Source organism: Plectropomus leopardus, chromosome 20 (genome assembly GCF_026936395.1).
Source record: "Plectropomus leopardus strain MGB_pleo_1.0 chromosome 20, ASM2693639v1, whole genome shotgun sequence".
Lineage (NCBI taxonomy): Eukaryota > Metazoa > Chordata > Actinopteri > Perciformes > Serranidae > Plectropomus > Plectropomus leopardus.
The window spans coordinates 7961963-7979003 of NC_142195.1; the positions used below are offsets into that span (position 1 = coordinate 7961963).

The 17041-nt window shown below is 39.4% G+C and overlaps 1 protein-coding gene across 3 annotated transcripts in view; it reads left to right on the forward strand.

Annotated features, from left to right (window-relative positions):
• The window catches only part of lamc3 (laminin, gamma 3), a 148247-nt gene extending 132635 nt beyond the window's left edge, over positions 1–15612 (forward strand). For all 3 annotated transcript variants that reach the window (XM_088070929.1, XM_088070930.1, XM_042509210.2), the window contains 10 exons: positions 717–961; positions 3592–3668; positions 4001–4135; positions 7435–7654; positions 8121–8267; positions 9673–9775; positions 10593–10795; positions 12115–12255; positions 12368–12467; positions 12957–15612. In XM_088070929.1, the coding sequence (XP_087927055.1) occupies positions 717–961; positions 3592–3668; positions 4001–4135; positions 7435–7654; positions 8121–8267; positions 9673–9775; positions 10593–10795; positions 12115–12255; positions 12368–12467; positions 12957–13219 (1634 nt within the window). In that variant the 3' untranslated portion in view covers positions 13220–15612. The remainder of the gene's footprint in view (positions 1–716; positions 962–3591; positions 3669–4000; positions 4136–7434; positions 7655–8120; positions 8268–9672; positions 9776–10592; positions 10796–12114; positions 12256–12367; positions 12468–12956) is intronic.
• The last annotated feature ends 1429 nt before the right edge of the window (positions 15613–17041 follow it).

Sequence of the window (17041 nt, forward strand, 5' to 3'; positions counted from 1 at the left end):
CTTAAACACAATGCTGATATATCCTCATTATCTTTGGAGGGGGAAAGGGCTTACAGGCTCAGCTGCACAGGCCAAATGGAGACAAATCATAACAATATAGAACAAGGCGCTGTGTGACCAACTTAATCACTATTTATATGACAGGCGGTGCATCTCTAATCCCTGGTTTATTATGATTATAGTTGCAATCACGATAACAGTTGTCTAACAACCCCCATCCCAACACCCACATACTTACACACACATACACACATATAGACACCAGCCGTGCTCTTTTACAACACTGGGTGGCCCAATAATGATTTAATGAGTATGTGGGAGCGACAGGCTCACGGCGCGGGCACGCAGAGGCCAAACAGCACACACTGGTGCACGCACACACTTGTTATCTCTTGTTTTATATGACGCAAAGTCAAAGAGACAAGTCACAAAAAAATGAAGCGACAAACATCCAGACATATTGTGCTAATTGGACTAGAAATTCTGCTGCTGAATGCAAAGTGTGACAAAAGTGTTAACATCTGGATAGAATTCCTTGTGTGTTTTTTTCTCTTTTTTTGACTACGAACTGTTAAGACAGGAAGGGTGAGTGTCTCGGTAAATGAGAGGTGTCTTAAAATGCAGCGCTCCAGCTACAAAGAGAAGCAAGACTGATGTTCTTAGTGAAATAATTTGTGAAAGACTTAATTTTTGCTTTGTGCCGTTTGCTTTTCCAGAAGCGCGGGAGGCCTTCATAAAACAATTTTCCTTGCTGGAAGCTTCCACGGGCACACTCTTAGCCCAGCTGCATGGCATTACATCGACTTTGAACTGCAGCATCAGCATGACAGAGGAAGAGGGGAAGGAGAGGAGGAAGGATAAAGGGAGCGGGGGCGTGTGTGAGACCTTCACAGGGACGACGCTTGTGGTCAGGGCGTCTCAGAGGCAGCTAAAACAGGCGACGCTGGACCTGGATAACATGGTAGGCGACTCAAGCGCATCCTGTCTTCAACATTATGTTAATGGTCCCATAGTTAGTTTATATTTCAGGTATTTCTTTGCATAAATTGCTGAGGGAAGCAATGGAAGTGTTTACTCAGTGCACAAGCTTGCTGATATTGTATGTAACACGATTGATTTTTTCTGTCCTTATTATGGGATGCTTCAGTTTACTGCTCTTTGTGGAGCTCCTCTGTATAGATCCGCAAAGATCCCCCAAAGCAAAACAATATTTCTCGCACCTCCACCACCGCTTATTCCTCCCTGTGCCTGGCAAATACCTGCCTCCAAAGGAAAATCCAAAAAATGTTTGATGGACGCTAAAATTAACAACTTTTTCACGGCCCCGCCTCACGACACTTTGTGAGAATCTATTATGGATACTGCTGCCGTGTTATTTAGGTTTCTGGGAGATGAGAGAGAGCTTGTTTTTCCAATATATAACTCTCTATTTCTGTGTCTGTGTGTGCGCAGACACACTGTACCCTCCGCAGCCCTTATCACTCGGGTAAGCCTGAAGCGGCAGCAATTTAATTCCATATTAATAAGCAGAGCAGCCACCCAAAATGAAGAGAGAGAAAAAAATGCAAGAGTGTCAATTGTTGATTCAGTTTTCCCATTTTTATTTGCATTTTCTCAAATTAAATGTCACTCGGGGAAGCATTCTGCATTTGACTGTATACACATTACATTTATCAGGACAAAACTTGAGGGGATTTATTTTGCACATGCCCCTGCTTTGAACCTTTGTGAATACTTGAGTGTTGAGGTTCGTTAGATGAGTTTCATTATTTGCAGAGTTATAGAAAGGCACAGGCCACAGTTCGGAGCTGGCCCGTGACTGCAGACCACGAAAGCTATCTAAATCATGCAAAACATACTGCTACTATAACATATATGTATTCAAAAATATGCACCCAGATTAAAAAGAAATAGTTCAGACTTTTTGAAGTGGGGCTGTATGAGATACTTGTTCTTTGTCAGTGTATCACATAAAGTTGTGATGCAAGTTGGCATGCTTCAAGATTGGAGAATTTTTGTTCATTTTTTAAAATGTGAAAATGCTTAATTCAGTGTTTTTATAAAATTAAACCACCTGGTTCATTTGTCTTGAAGAGGAAAACAGTGAACACTGAGGGAATCAAAGCCAGCTGAAGTTTCAGCTGGTTGCAATCTGCAGTCCTCACCACTAGACGCCACCAAATCCCTTACACACTGTTCCTTTAAAAGAAAGCCTACCTAAAAATATTTTGTATTGAAAGTGGACATTTTACAGAGAATATTTTCACTGCTTTACCTTTCTTGCAGACAACTCTTTCCTTTGGCAGAACATTTTCTTATGCATATGAAGCTGCAGATCAGCTGTTTGGGTCAGAAAATGCTGTCATCACTCTCTGTATTTTGTTGTCTCTTCCATAAACTGCTGAAAATGCGACCTGAACAGCTGACCTGCAGCAGAATACAGTGTGTGGCACAACTGTGTTTATGTGTAGGAATACAAAAGTTCTAAGGTTAAGAAAATGTAGCGTCAAAGAAAAGGGGCTCTCTGATGGTAAGGTAAAGCAGTGAAAACATCTTTTAATATAGTGTCCATTAAGACTGATATTCACTGACAGTTTACTGAATGACAAAGGCCCAGGTTACCAAAGTGCCCCACCCCCCCGGCCTTCAACTGCAAAATGCCACTCAAAAAGTAAGACAAACGAGACACAAAATGACCACAAAGTAACATAAAATGACTACAAAAAGATGAAAGCAGCACAAAAGGTGCAAAACAGCAGCAAAACGAAAAACAAAGACTCATAACAAGACCTAAAATGACAGCAAAAAGGGGAAAAATAACCACAAAGAGATACAAAATGAAGAGACACTGTATGAATACAAAGCGACACATAGCAACCACAAAGAGAAGCAAGGTGACCACAAAGAGACACAAAACCAAAGAGAAGTACATAACAAACACAATGAGAACAAAAACAAAAAGAGGCAAAACACCAAGAAAGTTGGTATGCCCCTGTGTAGCAAAAACACGTCTGCACCCAGGGGCTTGTTTTCTTTCTTTATTTTTTTAAATTTGTTTTAATGGCTAAAATATGTTTTGCTGGCGGTTGACATCTACTGTATGTAATAGGCTATGGATACATATGTCATACAGCCCCAATTCAAAAAATCCTTTAATAAAAGCTTTCAAACAGAGCCAAAATTGTCTTTTACTTTATTTTATTTTATTTAACTCTGTATAACCTTTACTTAACTAGAAATAGCCCTGGAGATTAAATATATCTTTTTCAAGACATACAACAACAAATGTTACAGACAGACAACATGGAATAGATAATAAAAAATCAAGACAAACAACTCCAAAACAAATACTATAAAGCACGAAAAGAGTACAAAATAAAGTTACTAAAAGGAGGTTCTAAAAAGTTAATAGATACTGTAACTAAACCATAAAAAAGTAGGAAAAAAACTCTCCGGTCAGCCATAGTGTGAAAAATACCTAAACATGAGGTCTGATATGAGGAGTATTGTTTAATGAAAGTTTGAGCTCTCTTTAAAACCAGACATTTATTTCTGCTAAGTGCTCCTCTTTCCCTCTCTACCGATTTTCAGATCATTCCCTTTGAGTTGGTGTCAGGACCCAACAATTGGAACATTATGGTCAATGAGTCACAGGCCCTAATGAAAAGGTAAGTCCAGTTAAGTGACCAATTACATATAAAAAGACCTCTATAGTCATACGTGGATTTCCTGACGCCTTGCTTCCTGCTTTAAGCTTGCCACTGACATTGTGGTTAGGCCACTGTGAATCGATGCCCTCGGCCAACTCGAAGTACACAGCGTTATTATGTGGTAGTTACAGAAATCTGGACTGGAGAGCCAGTGAGGGGAAGTCGTTGATGCTAAAATCCATTTCAGCTCTCCTCAGGCAGTTGTAGTGGTCTTTTATTCTATGTTTCTCACTTTCTCCTCCTTTCACTTTGTACTCCTCCTCTCTCTTTTTTTTCTTCATCCCTCTTAGTCACAGAGAAACGGCAGACCACATTGAGGCCATAGCCAGCAGGGCGGTAAGAGCCTCGGAGCAGACCTTTGCTCTCCTGATGGATCTACTGCAGGACAACTCCACTGAGGAGTACATCAGGAACCTAACGGAGCAGTGAGCACAATAACTAATCCAAACACACGACCACCCAGACAAGCACAGGCACAAAGAATGTCTCCCGTTCACATAAAGCATCCTGTATTGCAAAATCTCAGGCTGCATGACTCCCTCGATTATTGTGCTTTCGCAGTATATTTCTAACAAAGTGCACCTATCCCTGTAGTACAGCTCAAGGTCCTCTTCTTCACAGCGGCCCTTTTAAAGCACACTGGAGTTTAGGAGTAAGACATTTAGCCACAGGGGGACAGCTTCTCTCCACTGTAAGCCTATTGCTTTCTTGGATTTGCCGCACGCTCGCTGCATCTCCTAGCGTGTGATTGCTCTGAGGATTATCCTGAATGCCAGACAGAATGATGCAAAAAGCCCTCCGGTGGCCATGATGAGAGCAGGAAGCGGGGACCTCAAAATTGATTACCCTCTTTCTAACAGTAGTCAGCTCGGTTCAGGAGAGTTCTGTTAATCTTTGGAGCACTGCTATATGAAAGTATACTGTCTGTGTGTGCGTGTGTGTATGTATGTGTCACTTCATAGGATGTGAGCAGAGCAGTTTATGCAGAGATGGGCTGCATGAAAATGCATTTCCTACACATCTTTCCCCTTGTGTTGTACTTAAGCAAATCAGGTGCATTTTAAAGGAAGCAAGGCAATCCAGTCAGAATTTGGGGTAGGGATTTTTGCGTTGACTTGTATGTCAATATGGAAACATAAAACTATCAATAAAAATAATATTAAAAAAAAAAAAAAAAAAAGAATTCAACCAACAACAAACAATAGACCTGTACCACAAGACCCCAAATAAGAACACTATTTTTAGTTTTTTTAGAAGTGTTCGAACATTTAAGTTTACTTTATACATAAAATGAACCTCTGTGTTTTTATTCAGGAGCACTTCTTTTCAGATTCAGATTTTACATTGATAAATATAGAAGCTTGTGAAATACAAAGTATTCTTAAGGGGGACTTATTATGCTTTTCTTTGTTTTCAATCAAATTTATATATATTTGATTGAAAGTGATATAATGCTGGATGTTCACATTAAATATGGCTTTCAAATAATAAGGTAAACATATGTAGAAGTACACACCAAGAAATAATCCGCTGGTTCGGCTTTTTTTTTTTTTTTAAAGGTAACAATCAGCATGGATCTTTTTAAGTACTTCAAACTCCGGCAGTATTGTTTTTTTTTATGGTCTGACAAACCCCATTAGTACACCCAGCATGATTTGAAACCTTTAAAAGCTGAATTAAGTTCAACTAAGTTAATAACAATCAAAAAGTTGATATTTAGTAGTTTAACAATGTTATTTAGGCTATGCTAACCTGTTTATTTTTATTCATCCCTAATTTATTTAATTTTTTTAGATTGTATTTCATGTGAGCAAAAATCTCATGACCTGTTTTTTTTTTTTGTTCTACTTTGGCTCTAACATGACATCAGCTCATGACTGATTTCTTCATATGGTAATCTGCTCCGGCATGCTACTGCAAGTGTTTACCTGATGTAACACTGCTACATGTAGCTACATGCTAACTGCAGGGAAACAGGTAAACTTGGCTGCCAATGTTGGTAAACTCTCCCATTTTGTCTTATATTCCTGCTGGAACATGTCCGATTATGTTCAGAAGTTTTTATTTACTTTTTCATGAAATAAAGTGCCGCTATGCACACTCAAATACAATGCGGGATGTGGCTACATGTTACCATCAGGGAAACATATAATCTTTGTTGTTATTGTTTTTAATTTCTCCTAGATTCCAGATCATAGTCCTGCTGAAAAAATGTTCTGCTTTATAAGATTTTATTTGTGTTTTCAAGAAGTCTTGAATATAATTTAAAAAAAGCAAATAACAAGTGTACCCGCCCTGTGATCACCAGGGACATTTTTCTGCAGAATGAGTTTTTTCTTGTGTTGCTTTCAGACACCTTTTACAAGTATCTAAATCTTTACATTTAGTGATGTGTTGTTGGGTTTTTGGGTTCTTTTTCTCAAAAACATGAGAAAAACAACAATGAGCAACTTGGTGAGAAATTTAACACAAATTGCACGAAATTCGTAGATTTAGTAAATTAATTTAAAAAATTCTAGGGAAAAATGCTTAGAGAAATTTTAAATCATGTTAGAGAATTGTTATCATTTTTGAACATTTTTTCCAGGTTTGTTTGTTTTTTACTGTCTATTTCTTTTTTTTTCCAGGTAATTTTCTTGTACGTTTTTCTGATTTCTTGCTAACTTTTGTGTTATTTCTTCCTCCTTGCTCGTTGCCTTCTTCCCACATCTTTGAAAGAAATCAAACCAATTAGCTGAAGTTTCAAAGGATTAAAGAACATTTGAACAACACTTATTTCAACTGCAATGAAGTACTTTTACAGTGTTATATTGGTACTTTCACTGTACCAGACCTTTGCCATGTGAGTTATTTTTAAAGGCACTAACACAAAACTTGTAGTATTCCAGTGTCCTACCAGTCATTCTTTTTCCTCTTATCCTGTTAAGGATCACAGAGGGGTTTGAGCTATCCCAGCTGACATTGGGTAATACAGACAACCATTCACTCACACTTTCACACCTACGACCAATTTAGAGTCACCAATAAACCTAACATGCTCATCTTTGGACTGTGGGAAGAAAAAAACCATGCTGACACAAGAAGTACATGCAAATCCACACTGAAGGGCTCCAGCCGGCCGGTGGGTTCAAACCTGGAACCCTCATGCTGTGAAGCGACAATCCTAAGCACCGCATCACCTTGCCGCCCACCGAATATGTTAAATTAATTATTGTGAAAACAAATTATTTTTAACTACCCATGAGAACACCATGTGCTTGTTGCTTAACACAGGATTTGGGGAGAAAAAAAAGCTAAAGTGACACACTGTGAATTTCTGCATATCTGCTCAGTTGAGGCAAAACAGATTGTATGTCATTACAGCTGCGGAGGTGATAAAAATGGCACTTTCGTGTCTACTGCGCTTTGCCTAAAACCTCTTATGAATTCATCAGGCTTCCTCGGCAAAATGCTACCTATCTTTTAAACCCGTTTACTCACTTAGACCAAGCTGCATTGTCTGGTTCACAGAATTATATTTATTTCAACATGACAAAGCATGATGCTTTTTAAAAAAAGAAGAGTTTAACCAAAGACTGAATTCACCTAGTGATGCTCTAATGAGTCTGCATCTTTCATCATCCCAATAATAATAAATCAGATGAACAGAAAGACATCCTGATATTTAAAAAGTAGCTATTACTTTATAATTAACATTTTCTCTGCTTTCTTTCCTTCATCTCAGAATTACAGAAATGCAGCAGCAGAAGGAAAACCTGACAGCGCAGGTGAATGAAACAGTGGCCAAACAGCTGGCCCTGGAGGAGGAGGCTGCTGGTTTAAAGCTCGCCCTGGGTAACATCACATCATCCTTACATCAGCTGGCTCTGACAGATGCCAGCGTATCACCGGAGCATGACCAAACACAGCTCAACCAAACAAAACCAACCAACCACACAGCAGAGGTGAGGCTGGACAGCAGGGTACAAATGGAATTTGAAGCTTTTTTTCTCATTAGAGTCGGTTTTATAGCCGCACAAATTATATAAAAAACCATTTCAGGACATTTAACTAGGCTCATATACAGATACAAGTATCGCTTTTTGAAGAGTGGGCAGTTAACTCCACATCTTTTCTTTTTTCTTGATTTAACATTTGGCAAGCTGAGGTGGGACGCTGTGTAGGCACAGGAGAGAGGCTTCTGGCAGGATTTGCTGCTCATGGGGGTACATGTTGTTCCAGAGGAGGGTGATTAACCACTGCAGCATCTCTGAGCAGACAAAACATTGTAAAATGACACAGAAAAGGGCTAATGTGCCCTCTGTAAATGGCTGATTAAAGGCAGAATGTTTTTGTAAAAGAGATAGAGACAGCCAAATGGGATTGTTTTAATGAAAGCATTAAAGTTGTGTATTTCTGCTTCTTGTTTAGTGGGGCGAGGACCTGCTGAAACAGACAGGAGAGCTGGACCGGCAAATTCAGACCAAAGACAATCTGGTCAGTAGGATCACAGAGGAGATGGAGCCTCTCAAACAGACTGCCAATAAGACACTGGAGATGGTGGATGACATCAGTGAGGTGATTACATCTGCTGCAGCATGTGGCTCTATGTCTGCATACTTTGAAGGTCTATTGAATTTTCTTTTTTAATTCTGAAGGGTTTTTATTTTATTTTATCTATACAAGCAGCTCTATTGATGGGAATGTCTGTTGGTTGGTTGGTTCAGTGTGATACCTGCAAAATATAAGCAAGCAACATCAGACACTGACCCTTCAGAATCCTAAAAATGCACTTCTGATGCATCATGTGAACACACTGCGTAGCTATCAGCTGTCCGCTCAACATCACACTGGAGACCTTACCACTTAACAGATGAGTTGAATACTTGCTATCCTTCTACACACACTTTAAATTGTGATATTTCATGGAAATAACATACAGTATAGCCAAAAACAGGTAGGTTGTTATTAGGGATGGTCATTTACTGGAAACTTTTAGCTCCTTGCAATTTCCCTCCAACCAGCTGCCACCTTAGCTTTGGTTTGTATTTTAATCAGGAATTTTTTTATAAATAACTCTTAATTTCAACTTTACAATTCTCACTTTCAAAGCAAGCGAAGGATAACTTAAAACAGGGCTTCCGACAAAACTTACGACAAATGTAGAGCATTTTCAGTAGAAAAAAACGCAGTCAAACTGACTGTTATTGACTGTTTGACTAATGCCAGTGATAGAGATAGAGAGAGATAGTTAACATCTTCAACATTATGCAAAAGATGCACTTAAACAAAAGATGACACATTAAAAGCTAAGCCAATGCGATGAAATAGTATACACATTTACCATCCTCCTAAGAGGGCCTCGGCCATCTCTCTCCCCACCTGGTTATGAAGTGTTATGACATGTCTATAACTATATCAGTACAAATGAAATATTTGTTCTTTATTCTGCTGCTTGTTGTTATGTGCTCGCTTAATGTCTGATATCAGCCCAGCACAAGATCATATCAGGTGTTGGCAGATCTAAGAGTGTGTTGCTGAGACAGAAACAGGTTTTGAAGTTAATTTTCTTCTGATTTATCAGTCTAAAAACAATGCCATATAAGCGTCAGAAAGTTTGGGAGATATGCAGCTTGTGAAAAATGGGTCCAATATTTTATTCGGTGCTGGGCAATGTGTGGATCCATGTGACACAGTTACAGAAAATGACACTAAAGCGTGCCATCTCTGAACCGTCGCTGATTACACCTGTGAAACATCAGCGTGTGAGCATTAACACTTAAGGCGTGTTAGCATGCTAATGTTGGCATTAAACTTAAAGCGCTGCTGTGCCGGAGTTTAGCCTGACAGAGCTGCTAGCACTGTTGTCGACAATGTCAATGCTGTCCTCCCACCAGTTTGCCTTTGATATCTGTTGTTGCAAGCTTAGAATACACTTGGCTCTGCTGAGGTCATGTTTCATCCTACGTGTCTCTTTTTCAAGCTGCAAGCTCACGCTCAAGGGGCAAAGGTCATGGCTTTGTCTTCCGTGGTGGCAGGGAAAGAGGTGGAATCTGACGCCATCGCCCTTCACAGACAACTGGAGTGTGAGTCTCTTTCTATCTAACATGTTCCTCTGTGACACTCTCCTCACTGTCTGTCTTGCATTGTTGTTTTTGTGAAACGTCAAACTAAATTTCCTTACTCAAATTGAAATGTCAAGAGCAGAAACTGAAAACAAACAGAACAGACTGAAGAATTACTATAATAAATATGTCATGACCATTGTAAAGCTCTGACCTAATTGTCATGTATTGAACGCAGCAGCGGCTTACGTGAGAGACATAATGAAGTGGAATGTTTTGATCATTTTTACGCATCAATTTCATGAACTAAATGTGGGTTATTTACATTACGTGATGAGATTCTGCAGTGGTTTTGTCTCCACATGAAATAGTAAAGTAGTGGAGAATGAGCAGAAGATGAATAATGAGAGTGAGATTCAGCCAGTGGACAAGGATCTAATTGGGCTAAACTTTTTTATAATTCAGTGCAACCTTGAATCTGTCTTAAAGGCCCCGAGAAGATATTTTCTTAATCAGCTTTTTACTTTGAATAATGGGGTCCTACATGAACACAAATATATCTCCCAAAGTTAGAACACCTTTGTTTAATGCACATGAGAGAGTTTTGTATTTGCGATGTTGTCTGCGCTCTAGGGAGGAATATGTGGCACACAACTCCATGCAACAACCAGGAATTTGCATCATTTTACCCTCGGGATGTCTTTTTCCCAACTTTAAATTTGAATGGCACTTATTTAGTCATGACTACTTAATTTTTTAAAGAAATACTTGGAATTTGCAACCAGGTTTTCGGGGCCTTTAATTCTTCTACACTGCCTTTTTCCCAATGTCCACTCAGACATGGTGAGGGAGTGGCCCCGTCAGCGGGTCCAGACCAAGGCTGCAATGAAGAAAGAGAGACCTCTGGAGGAAAAGGTTCTCGCTGATGTCAGAAAAAAGGTCTCACAGATTGAGAAGATGCTAAAACCAGCTCTGGAAAACTCCAGCCTCATAAGTAACACCACAAAGGAAGCAGAACAGACAGCACATGCTGTGGCGAAGGTGTGTGAAGACTGTTTCAGTTCGGCATTTTTTTATTTTTTGTGATATGTCTCACAAACTATTAAATGATTACCATGAAATGTGGTGCAAACATTCATATTTCCCTCCAGCAAGGATTATAATACATTTGATGGTCCCTTAAATTCTGGGCCGTTATTTATGTAATTTATCCAATATTTTTGCTGAAAACCAAAAACCCACTTTCATGGGTTTGAGTCTCGGGCTGGATAATTGATCTGTCAGTCCAGTCAGAGTTGATCAGATCGATGGACGAGAGGAGCAGCTGCTGCAGAGGCAGTGAATGCAAACTTTTGAACGGTGAATGGTTAAGTTTTGTTTTTAATGCAGCTGGCATTCTCCTCCGTCTGTGCCCAAAGTACCCTCTGTGCTCCGGGAGTGTGTTGCAATGAATAACTGAACCGTTAGCACTCCTAATGAACATTACAGCTCCAAAAGGTTGAATCAGTTTGTGGCAACAGATTTTTTTGATCATAGCAGGTCGCCACAAATAAATAATTGTGTGGAACATCCTGGACTGTTTGCCGGTAGATGAGTGGCTTCGAAGTGGCAACAACAGAAAATTTGCAGATACTGTGGGAAGCCAGGAAAGACCAGGATAAGAGCCCCAGCCCAAAAGATATCGATTTCAGGTATCATTTGACTGGGGATTTCAATATAACTTGATACCGGTATATTTTGATAGATACCTTCTTGGGGGGTTTGTTTCTTTCTTTCTTTTTTAATTTATCTATATATTTATTATTAATATTATTTTTTTTCAGCTCTTGGCTTTATTAGGATAGCTTGTAGAGTGAAATAGGGAAAAAGAGCTAATGACATGCAGCAAAGGGCCACAGGTTAAAATCAAGGCTGCGGCTGCGGCTGCGGCTGCGGCTGCGGCTGCGGCTGCTGCTGCTGCATATGCTGCGAAGACACTGCCTCTGTATACAGGGCGTCCGCTCTACCAGGTGAGCCACCGGGTGCCCCCAGTAGATACCTTAAAGGTATCCAGTATGTGATCTGATATCTGGCTGTAGTTAGCATGTTTAATTCCCAGCTTCTCCTGCCCACATGTCAACATGTCCTTGGGCATACTGGAATGGGATAAATGTGCAATATAAATGCAATCCATTTACAATTGCTCAACATCAGCATATTGGCATTATCATTATGAGCATATTTGCAAACTGATGTGCCTAAGTACAGCCTCACATAGCCACTAGCATGGCTGTAAAGTCAAAGTAATTCTTTGTAATTAATGAAAATATTTTTAACAGTTGGTTGTCTTTTGTCTTTTCAAAACTCTCTTTTGTGTGCAGGAATCCAAAGCCATTCTGACCCAGGCCAAACATACCAAGACTGCATCTGCTCACCTCAGCTCCCATATAGACTCTGCTTTACAACAGCTGTCTGAGCAGGAGATGCTATCTGACACCGCCAACTCCCACATCACCTCAGAGGTACCTAACACAGACATACACACATCTGAACAGCAGAATCTATGCACATTGATCCACAATTCCTGTGTGCAACTTAAAAGACTGTTTCCAGAGTAAGTCTTCTCATTTCCAGCCAGAGGTGTCTCTGACCCACGTGAAGGAAGATATGGAAGCAGCCAAGCTCCAGTTAAAGGCCTATTCTGATGCACTAACTGAGCTAATTAGCAAGATTGGTAAGTCCCTCTCTTATAGATCATATTTTACTGTGGCTCCTTTTTAGTCTTTCATATCTATAAAAAACATAAATCTTCATTATACTTTAAATGTCAGATCACTAAAGAGCTCGGTGCTTTTTAATGCCTCATTTAACATGGAAATATTTCCAGATTTTTATCCCCATGATAAAGTGAGAATACCTGCTGTTTATGGAGCCCAGCAGCATTTTTTGTGGGTAAATTTCAGCGTGTTAAAATAAGTCGGCAGTTTATTTCTGACCTATTCATTCAAACCCATTTTCTGTATAATATGTATCAATTTTTAGATTTAACTAGAAAGGCACTCTTGGAAGGATAATGACCAAATCACTGTAATAAGGTCATCGTGCCTGATTCATCATTTGAATTACTTGTGTAGGCCAGCCATTTACAAAGTACCATCTCCAAAACTTCTGATGCCTCTCTCCTCTCCCTCCATCTGTCCTCCCTCTTGCATGTCTGCACCAGATGGGAACGTGCCGCTGCAGCGCTTTGACCGGATCTTGGACGAGACAGCGCGCCGCTTGAGCATGCTTCGAGGGAGCGTCGAGAGCCCGACGCTGAGCTCCAAGATCCAGAAGCTGCATTCGGCCGCTCAGGAGCAGCACAGCCGGATGTCCCTCATTGAACAGGACTTACAGGAGATCAGGGAGGAGAGAGACAGTCTCAGGGACATCGCTTTAAACCTGCCAAAGTCCTGCCCCCAGGCCACAGCAGCAGGTAAAGTCTAGATATTGGAGATGACGGGGATTGGGGCATTGATAAGACAGCTGAACAGAGAAGACTGGGAGGATTTTGTTAATAAAAGGGGCTGTGGTCATTTTTATTCTGCTTCAAAAAGTCAGTTATAGCCTTTTATATTCTTCCCTTTTCCACCTTGTCCCAAGATACAGTTCAATACACTGACACACACACATTCCCTCAAAAGCCACAGACTTCTCCACTGCCTCCCATGATTTACACCTAATCTACCTTTCTATTTTTGTTTTTTCTCCCACGTTTTTTCTCCTCCCAACAACATCAGAACTTTAATTTCACCATGAATAATAATAACCAGGCGTTCTGAACTGCTGGAGTGCCCTGTCAAGTTTAAAATAATGCTGATTTTCCATTGCAGGGGTAAAAGGTGTGTCTGAGTGCTCCTCCAGACTGACACATTCATTTACACTTGAGTTCTTTTTCATCAGCCTGGCTTAATTAACAATTAGTCCCCTTGGCCTCGGTGAGGTTCAGGTCAGGCTTCAGCAGCACACAACCTGTGTTCGGGATTCTTATGGTGTCTACCTCTCTTGTTTTTGCGGTTTCTTCTTTCTCTCTGTGTCACTATCAAATGGTCAAAGATGCTGTGTATAAGGGTCAAACTGTCTGGCTTCTGGTGACCAAAATGAGCAGCATCAATTCCAGAAAAGCTGGGACGCTGTTTCAGTCATAAATAAAAACAGAATGCAATGATGCAAATCCTTTTTTTTATATATATTCAACTGAATACAGTCCAAAGACAAGATGTTTAATGTTCATACTCAAACTTTGGGGATTCTTTTTGTAAATATACACTCATTCTTAAACTGATGTCTGCAACATGTTCTAAAAAAGTTAGGACAGAGGCATGTGTTTACCACTGTGTGACATCACCTTTTGTTTAACAGCATCCAATAAGTGTTTGGAAATTGAGGACATTAATTGTTTCAAAAAGTTTTGAAAGTGAAATTCTTTTTCCCTGAAAAAGATGAGATTGGGATGGCAGCATATGTTGCTCAAAAACCTATGTATTCATGGTGCCTTCCTCAAGATGTGTAAGTTGCCCATGCCATGGGCAACTTACAAACCCCTAACCATCTCCTGTTTTTGAAACATGTTGCAGGCATCATATTCAGAAAAAGTGTATTTTTTGCAAATTTTACAAGTTTGAACATCTAATATCGTCCATATGCACTGTATTCAGTCAGGGTTCCCACGGTCATGAAATTCCTGGAAAAATTATGGAATTAGAAAAACTTTTCTGGAAATGTTTTGATATTCACAAAATGCTTTGGAGAAGTTTTGAACATACATGTTCTGGCTTTTGTTTAAAATATGTTCATAAATATCCCAAAATATGTCTGACATTATTCATCAACATCTACATCTAGCATTTAAAATCTAGTTCTGCACTGAGTGACCATTGATTGGATCTTCAGTTTTCTATTCCCCAAGAAAGAGGCAGGGCCATGACGTTTTGCGAAGTACATGTTTTTTTTGTTGGTCTGGTCTATTGGAATATGTGGTAATATCGAACTCTTTTTATTATATTTTGGGCTTTTTTGCCTTTATTTGATAGGACAGACTGTAAATATGAAAGGGAGAGAGAGGGAATTACATGCATCAAAGTGCCGCGAGCTTAAAGCAAACCTGCAAAGACATAGCCTTGGTACATGAGGCACCCACACTATCCACTGAGCTACTGGGCGCCCGGTACTGTTGAACCCAAGAGTAAAGACAGCAAGTGCTGGCAGTTTCCTCAACCACAAATGCTCAGGTAGTGTGTGTTTGCAGGCATACCCATTTTAAACTACTAATATGAAGTAATGGAAACAGTGTGAAATATTATAGAAACATTTTGGAAATGTTTTGAAAATTCATATGTGCAAATGCACAGGAACCCTGTTCAACTGAATATTGGTCAAACAGGATTTGCAAATCATTGCATTCTGTTTCTGCTTACGTTTTACAAGGCGTCCCAACTTTTTTGGAATTGGGTTGCAAAAGCCAATGATGTTTGAACTGCGAATATGACATATACCAGAATTATGTTAGAGACACATTTTCTTTATGACTGCTGGATAACTGATCTGGAATCAGATTTACACAAATAGTCGCATCCATTTGTTGGAGTTATACATGTACTTATGGTTATTCTAACTATGTTTCTGCGTATGTAAAGCCTTCACATAAAAACCATTACACAATACTTGAAAATCATAATGCACACTTAAATGTCTCTAAGTGGACACTATTGTACAACAGTTGAAGGTGCGGTAGAAATGAAGGAGCTGCTCACAGGTGATAAAAAGCATACATTTATTGGGGATGGTTCAAGGAATGCTCCGAAAACAAAATAAATTAATTGTATGCAATCCTTGAAAAACGTTCTTGCTGTTTGTGAAGAAGTGAATTTTTCCTAGTACATTTATGTTCTGTGTGCTAAAATAGTGCTCTGTCAACCTTTGTTCGTGAGTGAGCATGACGCTGACTGGAACATTTGTTAAGGGAATGGTTTGACATTTTAGGAAACATACATATTTGCTTTTCTTTTTATGAGTTAGATAAGAGAAAATCAATATCACTCTCATGTCTGTGCATAAGAGGTGAAGCTTCATCCAGAAGACTGTTTACAGTTACTCTAAAGCTCACTAATCAACACCTTAAATCTAACTCGTTCAATCTGTATCAATACAGAAAGTGTAAAAACCACAAGCTGGTGTTTTCAAGCCAATATGCACAGATGCATTTTATTTATTTCACTTCACTGTGCTTTTATATCATTGTGAAGTCAATTATGCTCTTTTAATTATGTGCTTTCTTTGTTGTCAAACTCATTCCAATAGCACAATTATAGTTACTTTAAAAACAACAACATGCTGTGCACACATTGGTTTACATATTGATTATAGAGCTTTACTTAGATTTTTTTATTATAACATTTGAAGGCTTTTGACACAGAGGCAATGAAGTGCGCACAACCTGTGTACATGATTTTCCTTTTCTTTGACACATCTAAAGCTGATGCACCATCTGCTGTACAAGTGAAAGGAACTAAGAGTGTCTCTTATCAACTCTCTACCAAGATAATCACAGAGGAGAACATTCATGGGGATCCATCATGTGAATAAATGCAGCTCTAAGTTTTACGAATTAAAAGTAGTCATTTTCAGTCAGTTTAGCAGCTAAGGAGAGATGAGTGTCATTACCATATGAAAATGAAATCCAAATTCGTGACTGTTGAGAGGTAATATGGAGATGGCGAATGGCACAGAGTCCTTGAAGTCATTACTCTATTACAATATTCATGCTTCGTACTGCAGTGAATACTGCAACAATCTTCCTGAGACCTGATGGGGTCTGCACAATAGAGGTGGAAAAAACTAGGAGATTGTCTCACTCCATATTAGTTGATACTGTCTCAGTTTTTGGTAATTTCATGTCCACAGGCACTGATCTAACAGAGGTGACCTCAAAAACTGTTTTGGACAACTCATTTACAATGCTGTCTGGGTGTAGTAATGTGCACCAACAGTTTTATGTTTGCCAACAGTGGCATTCGCTCAGGATGGGTGTCATTTCACAGCTCTTTGCTTTATTCAGAAATTAATGTTCCTTTTATATTATAACTGAGTGGATGCATCACCTGCTGGACGGCCATTGATTTTTGGTTAATCCGTCATTAACAACAACATTATCCAAAGTGATCATTCCTCTAGATAATTCATTGTATAGACATATAAAAGCGTGTTAAGCCTATCATGTGTTAGTATCACAAATGCAGCTGTAATGTTGTTCAGGGAAAAAGTTTCAGC